The sequence below is a fragment of the Perca flavescens genome, chromosome 17, assembly GCF_004354835.1.
Source record: "Perca flavescens isolate YP-PL-M2 chromosome 17, PFLA_1.0, whole genome shotgun sequence".
Classification (NCBI taxonomy): domain Eukaryota; kingdom Metazoa; phylum Chordata; class Actinopteri; order Perciformes; family Percidae; genus Perca; species Perca flavescens.
This window is the reverse complement of record NC_041347.1, coordinates 34,046,544-34,058,224: the sequence shown is the minus strand read 5'-3', so window position 1 is coordinate 34,058,224 and position 11,681 is coordinate 34,046,544. Positions and strand designations below refer to the sequence as shown.

General features: G+C 39.3%; 1 protein-coding gene across 1 annotated transcript in view; it reads right to left on the bottom strand.

The window, feature by feature from the left end:
- Positions 1–4,334: 4,334 nt before the first annotated feature.
- LOC114571635 (nuclear factor 7, brain-like) overlaps positions 4,335–11,681 on the bottom strand; it is a 430,007-nt gene continuing 422,660 nt past the window's right edge. The window contains exon 2 of the mRNA XM_028602685.1: positions 4,335–5,807. Coding sequence (XP_028458486.1) covers positions 4,408–5,790 — 1,383 coding nt within the window. The 5' untranslated portion in view covers positions 5,791–5,807 and the 3' untranslated portion in view covers positions 4,335–4,407. The remainder of the gene's footprint in view (positions 5,808–11,681) is intronic.

Here is an 11,681-nt window from a genome sequence, read left to right as displayed (position 1 = left end):
ACAAAGTCTTTCATATTGCGCTGCATTACTGTCTGTGTTGACCAATCTCTTGCGGTGTTTGGTGATTTAAGCCCCAAACGTCGACTTCCAGGCTATGCCTGGAAGTCACTAGGATTAGGCAATGTTAGGTGCCTTGAAGTCATGAAGTCAATGGTCGCAGCACTGCCTTCAAGTCAACGTTGGGGGCTTATACCACCATTGAGCATCTCCAGCGTATCTACATGTCTCATGTAATGATGAATGAATTGTAAATATGGATATCCGGCAATTGTTTAAGCACCGTCCAGACAGCAGCCCTCCTCCTGATGCCAGCAAACGGCCTCGGCTACAAGCCCAAAGTGGGTGAGCTCGGAAAACAGTTCTAAACTTCATGTTTTTGAGGTACATTTGGTTCACGTAGATTCATGCCACTGACTCAACAAGTCACCTCTACCTTTTGCAAAAGCGTCTGTTAATGTCGGCAGCCATTACGCTTGTGGAAAGTACAGTGCAACTTAAATTGTCTTTCTTCTGTTAATTACAGAAACTGAGTTATATTTAAATTAAAATTTGTGGCACCAGATTCATCCTTCTGTCGTCAATCTGCACCTGCTACATTAGCAATTGTTAAAAACTGTAATCAACATCTATTTTGATAATCAATTAGTCTGTTTGAGTCATTTTTAAGACAAAAGTAAAAAATTCTCTGATGTCAGCTTGTTAAATGTGAATATGTTCTAGTGTCTTCTCTCTGTGACTGAATATCTTTGAGTTGTGGACAAAACGAAACATTTTAAGGACGTCATCCTGGACTTTTGGGAAACACTGATCCACATTTTTCCGACATATAGACCAAACAACTAATCGATTAATTGAGAAAATAACAGATTTATCAACTATGAAAATAATCCCAAATCCCTAAACCCATAATCATTACGTATTATGCATTGGAAGCCCTGGATACTGTATGAGCCTCCCTCTATATTTCTCTCAAATATTTTTGTTCTCTCTGTTTTGTCATTTAGTAAACTTTATAGATTTCAACCATATTATTCCTTCTTGAGTCTCTTTAACAAGAACTTAGATAAATGTATGAATTGAATAGTGATTGTGTGACCTATGAGGGAACAACCAGTGATACCCTTGGTAGTACCGTCAAATGATGTCATCAGGATACGCATACACCGGTAGGCAGTGGCCCACCTTACCGGGTGACCACGTCGTGGTCCACCTGATCACAGAAGTTATAGTTTACCCACCTCCTTTTTTACCACTACACCTCTGGTAACAATGGAAAGCAATTCTTGCCAGTGTATCTTGATTGGGAAACAAATGAATGCAAAGAAAGTTTACTTTATGAAACTGACTTTAACATTTGTATTTGGTTATTATTTATTTACTGTAAACAAAAGAAAAATGTGTGAATCTGTCATAATTGCACAATTCCTCCAAGTACCTAACTAAAAGACTAAAAATCCCTATCCTTACCAGAGTCAGTATAGTGTGCAGTAACTTTGAAATCATTTGATAACTCACTGACGTCCAGTGTTAACGAGACAGCTGCATCAACCTGAGTCACGTTAACTGGACTATGCTTAGCTCGTAGCTGGTAGCTCAAGCTTGGCGTGCTTCAGTGATATTTTAATTCGGCTTTACAAATGTGCATATGGTTTTCGACTTGTCTACGAGCCGTCTCACAGTTTTTGAAAATCAAAAGCGCCATTCAGAATGGTGTTGGAGTTGTCTTTCTCCATCATGCATGCAGCAGAATGTGTTATGAGGAAGTATGGCAGCTTGATGATAAGTAAAGATGCAGTTAGGGTCAAAATAGTTAAGCATGACGCGATGCCAAGTGAAGTGTAAAAAGATTAATAAATGACTGCATGCTATTAATGCGATTAAAAAAAAAAATGTATACACGGTATGCTCGGCCCTTAATTGCATCGCGATTAACATGTTAATGCTGACAGCCCTAGTTTAAATAAACCCTTAATTCACCCATTTACATGTGGAAATATGCTGGCTCTATACACGCTAAAAGTCCTGATTATTTACATGGAGTCTGGTGGAGATATGCTGGCTCTATACACACTAAAAGTCCTGATTATTTACATGGAGTCTGGTGGAGATATGCTGGCTCTATACACGCTAAAAGTCCTGATTATTTACATGGAGTCTGGTGGAGATATGCTGGCTCTATACACGCTAAAAATCCTGATTATTTACATGGAGTCTGGTGGAGATATGCTGGCTCTATACACGCTAAAAGTCCTGATTATTTACATGGAGTCTGGTGGAGATATGCTGGCTCTATACACGCTAAAAGTCCTGATTATTTACATGGAGTCTGGTGGAGATATGCTGGCTCTATACACACTAAAAGTCCTGATTATTTACATGGAGTCTGGTGGAGATATGCTGGCTCTATACACGCTAAAAAGTCCTGATTATTTACATGGAGTCTGGTGGAGATATGCTGGCTCTATACACGCTAAAAATCCTGATTATTTACATGGAGTCTGGTGGAGATATGCTGGCTCTATACACGCTAAAAGTCCTGATTATTTACATGGAGTCTGGTGGAGATATGCTGGCTCTATACACGCTAAAAGTCCTGATTATTTACATGGAGTCTGGTGGGTTTGGTGATGGTGATTTCGGGGCCGTTTCATGCTAAACAAAAAGGATCTTACTCTATATGGTTGTACATCACCTTCAATTAATCATGGATATACAGTATCTTCTTGCAACAAATGCATAACTGCAAAGCATTGTGGGTGATATCCACCTCTCATACATGAGCATTACTGTAAATGTTTGCCTGTTTCATCTTCATGAGCCCATTATCAGCTAACAAAGGTAATCTTCTGATATTTCTGTTCCCACTGCCTTCTATGTTTCAGTAAGCATTATTATCTGAAAGCCCAACCCAATGATAAATGTTTATTCAGCAGCTTTAAGATCAGATGGCTGTTGGTTTACAGTCTCACTGCTTCTGTAAACATGCTTTTGGGAAAACCTGCCAATACAATGTAATACTGACATAGATTAATGTGCTACTAAACAGAGTCCAGTTCCCTTTCTGCTGAATGTTACCAATGATCAAGACATTTGTTGAAGTCAAAAGATAAATACATTCAGTTCTACCGTTACAGAGTTAAAAAGAAAAGCAACATGACACCATGACTTTGTGTAAACATACACGCCACTATACGTTATCTGTGCGCATTTTCAACTATCCACGTGTATGTCTACGCTGTATACAACGGACGGCAGTCTGCAACGTCACAGCGTAAACATACACGCCACTTTCTAAAGCCACGTCACGTGTTATCGCGAGGCTACGGTTGGGTTTAGGAAACGTGACATGCATGACACGATCCCCGGTCTCCTGGGTGAAAGTCCTTTGTTTTACTCAACCTTAAAGTTTCTAACATACAATCACATTCCTAAACTATAATAATCTGTAATCAGAGCTAAAGCTAAACCATCTGTGTGTCCGAGTCTATTCATTGTACAGGAATACCAGTGTGTCCTCCCTGGAACTTGTGACCAACATCTCATGACTACACACAACTCACAGCAATGAGCAACACAATATAATATGAACTTTAATACAGAGAATAACACGTCTAAATAATAGTAATATTTCTACACTCGTCCCTTTGATTGGCTGGTCAATCAACTTGCCGACATACAGTCTTACTGTCCCAGACCATCGGGCCATCGGACCATCGGGCCATCGGACCATTGCTTATGTCGAACGCTGCTCAGTAAAATAATCAGTTATAATCTCAAAATAATGACTTACATCAAACTACACACAGACATTAAACACTAAAACAATCACAACAATGTAAATGGAGACAGAACACAAAAGGGGTAACTTTGGGTTCAACATTTGGGGGGTTGAGATCTCCAGCTATCTAGGCAGTGGGGGGGACATGTCTACAAGGATTTTAAAAAAAGTGATAAAAATATCGGAAAAATTGTTGGAAGAAAAAACTCGTGAAAAAATGTGCCAAAAATGTTGAAAAAGAACTAAAACTTGGGGAAAAGCTCAGTTTTGTATATTGTGTGACCGATCAGCCCAATAATAACAATGTTTCATCTAAACATCCATATTTACATTTATAAACACATATCTTTTATCTTTTTAAAACCTTTTGTTGTGTTTCATTCAGCTGTCTCCTTTACCACTGCAATCAGTTTACTACCCTTTATATTAACAAGCATTATTCTGTATATATTCATTAATATTTAATCAGCTGACTCCTGTTATTGTTTGCTGCTGCCGATAGAAAGTTTGAACTTATTTAATCATTCAGTTCAGATATTATTTCTACGTAAAAAGATGGAACACATTAACGTTTAAGAAGTGAATAGTTATTTACTATTATTATCACCACCCTAAAACTACTGACTCTATCAGACCTGTTGTTTTATCACACAGACCTTCAGTGGTGATATCTTCAGATTACCATCAATGTTAATGTATGGAAACATCTTCTCAGTGAAAGTGTGTGTGAAGGTGTGTATGTGTGTGTTAGTATCAGGATCAGAGAACAACAACTCTCCTCTGTTCCAGTCCAGAGTCACTCTGATCCTCTGGAGCTGATTCTCAAACGGGAGAACAGTGAGAGCTGGTGGTGACCATGTTGAGTATTTACCTTCCTTGAACCCTATTGTCCATAATCCAGAGTCTATGGCTCCTTTCCTCTTGACAGACTCTGCTAAAACACCCAGTTCCCAGTATGTACTGTCTCGAACCTCGACATCCCAGCTGTGAGTCCCTGAGTTAAAGCCTTCAGAGCCCAGGACAGAGTAGTAACCATCAAACCTCTCTGGATTATCAGGAAGCTGCTGTTCCTCTCCTAGTCTCACACTGGTCAGATCTTCAGACAGGATGAGATATGGATGAGCAGTGTTTGTGTCCAGAACCAGAGGAGTGTAGGAGACCATGACCTTCATCTTGTTCCAGATGTTGAAGCTCAGGTGTCCCAGGTGTTTGGCCTCGTCTATCAGAGCTCCTGAGAGCAGCTGTGGATCCTCCAGCAGGGGGCTCTGCTGGACTCTTTCCACTGCAGCCTTGTAGTTGATCAGGAATGAGACGTCTTCAGCTCCCAGCTGCTCCTCTGTGGCTCTGACTGTGTCTGAAAGAGCTGCTATCTCTCTGCTCAGAGCCTCCATCTTCTCCTTCATCCTCTGACTCTTCTGCTCCTCTTCCTCCCTCAGTGCAGCCATCCTGGCCTCCTCTTCCTCTTCTAGAAACTGGTGAAGCTTCTTAAACTGATCCTTAATCTGGGTCTCTGTGCGTCGGGCCTGGACCTTCAGGTGTTCTGCTGTTTGATCAAACTTCACTTTAACTCGTTCAAAAACCTTTAACTTCTCCTTTAAGGGCTCCAGAGTTTCCTGGAGTTCCTTCTTGTGTTGTCGTGCAGCTTCATCGATGGGTCTGATTCTGTGGTTGGAGTGTTTTTCTGAATCTCTGCAGACGAGACACACTGGCTGCTGATGGTCCAGACAGAAGAGTTTGAGTTTCTCAGAGTGCAGACTGCAGAGAGAGTCTGAAGCTCTCTGATCTCTCTGCTGTAAGAAACTCTCACACAGCTTCTTTAACTCCAGGTTACGAGGTGGTTCTGACCTGTCTGATCTTTTCCTACAAACTGGACACTCCTGTGTTGGTTTCTCTGTCCACCAGCTCTTCAGACAGTCTCTACAGAAGCTGTGGCTACATGACAGAACAACAGGATCACTAAAGACTTCATGACAGACCGAACAGCAGAAATCCTCCTCTGACATGGAAGCCATTTTGTCTCTGAGAGCAGCTGAAAACAGCAGAAACAGCAGATGTTAAAACAGGAAGTCAGTTGTGTTTCCCTCCCTCGCACACGGGACAAGTTTACCTTCAGGGCGGTCTGCCAGAAGGGTTTATTTTAACCCAAACCACTATCTTTACCTAAACTTAACTAAGTAGTTTTATTGTCTAAATCTAAGAGATTTCTGGCAGAAAGCCCAGAAGGTAAACGTCTCCCGTGTGCCCCAAGCCTCCAGGATCAGCGCCATGTCTTAAAGCAACCACATCCCTCTGACCCAGAAAGACTTCTCCCAGAGACTTTGCATGGTGAAAGAAACGTCTATATTTCAGTGGATATTTGTTTTGGGTATATCAACTTACCAGCCCGAACACTTAAAGGGTCCTTGTTTAAACTGTCATGTTTTAAACATATTTAACATTTTAACACAGAAGCTGCCCAGTACAACCACAGTCTGATCACATTCATACTGGGAGCTGCCCAGTACCACGACAGATGTTCTCTATCATCTTTCTCTATGAAGGATACTTTGATATTAACCTCTTATCCTAATTGTAACCTAATATAATAAAACACACTAAGATGTTAGGGTCTGTTGCTACTCCACTCCCTGTTGGGACAGTTTCTGAAACTGAGGGCCATGTGTTTCACAATGTTAATATCTGCTTCTACTAAATCTGACATAACTATAATGTTGACATGATATGTATCTACCAATGAGCAACCAAGCTACCTATGACACTGATTAGCCTATTATTGCTAATTATAGACATTATATATGAAGGTAAATATGGTGCATAACGTGAGAGCTTATAGAATACGATGTAAGAACTTGCAGAACAAAAAAATCTGAACTTGTATGTTAAAATTTGCACTTGTAAAAAATATTCACACGTGATCTTAATTTGAAATCATACAAAGAAAAAAAAAAACTTATTTATGTAGCATGGAAGCTTGGTGGAATAGCAAGCTAGCGTTAGCTAACTAACCAACCAGCCCACAGCTGCAGCTCCATGCTACATAAACCAGCCAGACAGATCTATTGATAGAGACCCTGCTCTCCCTGATCGGTTGGCTCAGAGCTCCACAACCCTAGTCCTCAGCTACTGATTAGTTTTGCACCAAATGTATCGCCAAGAGGGTTGTAAAAGTCGAGGCGCAGATTCTCCACATTGTGATGCGAGAGAGAACAGATGTGAAGTTGCAGTGACAGATTCCAGAGGTTGTAATCACTGAGTTGTGTATTATTATGTATTATATTTACTGGGGAGGGACCTACCCAATCTGAGGGTTGTCCTCCCCTAAAATAATCATTAAATAACACACTGTGTATAGTAAGTAATCTAATTATATATAAATAAAATAATAATATATATTATTATTATAATTATTATAATAATTGTGTATAGTCAAACAATATAAAAGGGTTTAAAGTTCAAAAAGCCCCACACACACACACACACACACACACACACACACACACACACACACACACACACACACACACACACACACACACACACACACACACACACACACACACACACACACACACACACACACACACACACACATTACCCCCTTCCTCTCAGTGGTTTGGTCCGATTGTTGTGAAGAGAGACAGGAGAACAACTATGTTATTCTACATTTTTATTCTTATTCTTCCGCCAGATTTTTGCACATTAACTCCTTCGACATTTTTCAACATAGAAACTACATTCAAACATCAAAACGTTCAGCTCGATTCAGAATGTTGTGCTATTATTTATAATATTCATAACATTCCTAATTTCCGAAATATTATAATATAAATATATAAAATATTATATATACGTTTAGCGGGCATTAAAGCAGATGGACAAAATGTTCAAAGATGACACATTTTCATACATTTTCAACTGCTAGCTTCTCATTCATACATTCACTGAGAAACTCCATTCAAACTTTAAAACGTCTTCTTTCATACATTCAGCGTTGGTATTCAACTTTAAAATCCCAATAGTACTTCTTAAAATACTTCTTTGATGCTAGAAAAAAATGCCTTTCTGCCATTTTTACATTGGTGTGTATGGGATGGGCCCAACTGGCAGAGTGGAAAGAGACAGAAGCTAAATTCTCTTTACGTTGAGATACCATCCAGAGTTTTAACTCTTCATACATTACTTTTACATCAAAATGTAGGAAATCTGGTGCCATTTCTGGATGGTATGCTCAGACTTCAGAATCAGAATCAGAAAAGCTTTATTGCCAACTATGTTTTTTACACATACAAGGAATTTGTTTTGGTGTTGGTGGTGCATGTCACACATTCTCTAAATATAAGTTAAACAAATAGGTTAAACAGAACAAACAATATAAGTATATATATATATATATATATATATATATATATATATATATATATACATACATATATACATACATATACATACATATATATATATATATATATATATATATATATATATATATATATATATATATATATATACATATATATACATATGTATGTATATATATATATACACACACACACAGAGAATGTATTAAACATAAGAGTAAAAATGAAGATAAAAGGTCCACTTGCACGGCTCATGACATTGATTTTATTGACAGTTTAGATTCAGAGCCGACGGGGTTCACCCCAACTGGCTGGGCAGCCGAATGCTAGCTGCTAACGTGCAGCGCGCTGTTCAAAGTGCTCCACGTGATCGACTGTTTACATCCTGTAATCCATCCCGGGAAGTTGACAGTCCATTTACAGTGACATCTACTAGGTCTACTGTTATCCCCAATAGAGTCCGCTTCATTTGACCAATATCAATGACTGTCACCAGGGCAATAAAATTCCTGTACTAATAAATCATATGCCCACATTCAGAGAGGTCTGTGTAACACACAGAAATCTAAACAATTTGTTACCTGTTCGGACTTCAACCTTAAATCCCCCGCAAAATGATTCATCTCGGACAATGAAAATGGCTCTATTAAATATCAGATCACTAATTAATAAGTCATTTTTGGTTAATGATCTTATCAGCACCCATAACTTGGATTTCACTCTACTAACTGAGACTTGGCTGGACAAAAATGGTTCAGTTTCACTCATTGAGGCAGCACCTCCAAATTTTAAATTCGTTCACACCTGATAAGAAAGGCGGTGGAATAGCTGCCGTTTATAATAACAATTATAGTTGCAAGGAAATCACACTGGGGGATTATGCATCTTTTGAACACCTTGCTATATTGATCAATTGTGGTTTTCCGCTCTTAATTATTACGGTCTATCGACCACCAAAATCCAAATATGGTTTTCAAGATCACTTTGTTGAGCTACTGTCCAAGGTCTCTACTGACTATGATCGCATAATTATCTTAGGTGATTTTAATATTCATGTAGACAATGCAAGTGACTCACATCTCCCTATTGGAGGCATTTGACTTACCTCAGCATGTGTCTGGACCCACCCACAATAAGGGGCATACTCTAGACTTCGTCATATCAAAAGGACTAAATATTAGTGTGCCCTGTGTGGTGGATGTTGCTATTTCAGATCATTGTTGCATTTTCTTTGATGTATCTGCTTTTCCTGTACAGCAGAAAGTTACCCGAACAGTTAAAAAACGGATCATTACCAATGTTACTATTGAAACCTTTATGAACACTGTAAATAACTCACCAATATCTATGGCACCATTAATGGAGGATCCTGTAAAATACTTTAACTCTAACATATCATTGATAACATTGCACCTGTTATAACTAAAATTATAGAAAAACAAAAAGCCCCATGGAGAAATGGAGCGGTTGTTAGGCAGAGTAAGAGGGAGTGTCGCCAACTCCATGTTCACTATGGCATATATAAGAATAAACGTAATCACTATAATAAAGAGATGAAACAGGCCAGACAGTCTTTCTTCTCTAAAATCATTACTGAAAATATCAACAACAGTAAAGTGCTTTTTTCCACTTTTGATCGAATTATTAACCCACCATCTACAACTCCATCAGAGATGCTGTCTACTGATAAATGTGAAGAATTTGCTACTTTTTTCAACAACAAAATTATAGCTATTAGACAGAATATTAGTGCATCAAGGTCTATAATTCATCCTACCCAACAGTTTTCCAGGATTATGATTTCTACCATGACTCATTTTCTCCCCGTTGACCTCAAAAAAACTCAGGTCTTCTACCTGCTGCTTGGACCCTCTCCCCACCCCATTTAAAAAAAAAAAGTTTTTAACTGTTTAGCACATGAGGTATTAGATATTGTAAACTCATCTCTTAAATCAGGCATATTTCCTGCAGTGCTTAAAACAGCTGTCATAAAACCACTCCTGAAGAAGAGCAATCTTGACACAACAGTCATCTGTAACTATAGGCCCATCTCCAACCTACCATTTCTCAGCAACACAATAGAAAAAACGGTTGCTTTTCAGCTGAAAAATTATCTAACGTTAAACAACCTCCTGGATAATTACCAGTCAGGCTTTCGGCCTTATCACAGCACAGAAACCACACTTATTAAAGTTGTGAATGATCTGTTTATATAAATACTGATTCTAATAAATGATCTGTCCTTGTGCTTCTGGACCTCAGAATTACAGTTCTTATTACACAGATTAGAAACATGGGTCGGCCTGTCTGGTCCGGTCTTAAACTGGTTTAGAACTTACCTGTTGGATAGGCAATTCTTTGTGTCCATTGGGGATTTTGTCTCGGACAAAAGGGCCATTATGTGTGGAGTTCCCCAAGGTTCAATTCTTGGACCATTATTGTTTAATCTCTGTATGCTCCCCCTTGCATGTGTTATAAAGAAACACAACATAAATTACCATAATTATGCAGATGATTCACAGCTATACATATCCTTAACTCTTGATGACATGAATCCCATACACTCTCTAATCAATTGTAGGAAATCTTGTGGCCTTTCTAACAATCTGCTCAGGGAGGCAACAGGACTTTCACACGAGGCACAATGAGCTTTCAAGTGAAGCCATCTCCACCAACTGCCGCACTGCCTCCTGTACTAAATCCTCCCAGAAATGCCAGGAGGAGAAGAGAAACAGGCCCTTTTCAGACAGCTGCTGTCCTCACGTCTTACACCACACACACCATTCCTTCACAGGATGATCAGCAGGGTGTTAGGTCTCTCACGGTATCAAACATTAAGAGATAGGAGTTAGGGTTTTTGAGCTAGGAACATTTCTAACACAACGTTGAGGCCTGAGGTCAGTTATCAGATTCAGTCAGTTGGTCAGTTAGTCCATTATGACATCATGTTAGCTTACAAATAACTCCTCTCCTCCTCTTTCCTCCCCTCCTCCTCATTTTCTCTCCTCCTCCTCTCCTTTTCTTCTCCTCTTCCTCTCTTCCTGCGTGTCTGTCTCTTACCCTACAGTCACATAAGCTACCAGAGACAAAGCGACAGACTGCCATTCATTTTCAATGGCACTTTTTCAACTAAAAACAATCAAAATATGCCGCATCTTTTAAACATTCTGGGTATTATTCAACTATTCAAAGCCATTCCCACTTTTTGAACTATTCTCACTACTTTACCTTCTTATAACACAATTCAAGTCAGCAATCCAGTGTAGCGTCAGCATTTCAACATACAGCATTCACAGCGCAAGTTCTTCAGAAATTACATTCTCCAGTTAACACACACACACACACACACACACACACACACACACACACACACACACACACACACACACACACACAGACACACAGACACACACACACACACACACACACACACACACACACACACACACACAAACACACAACACACACACACACACACACACACACACACACACACACACACACACACACACACACACACACACAGTCTGGTGGAGATGTGCTGG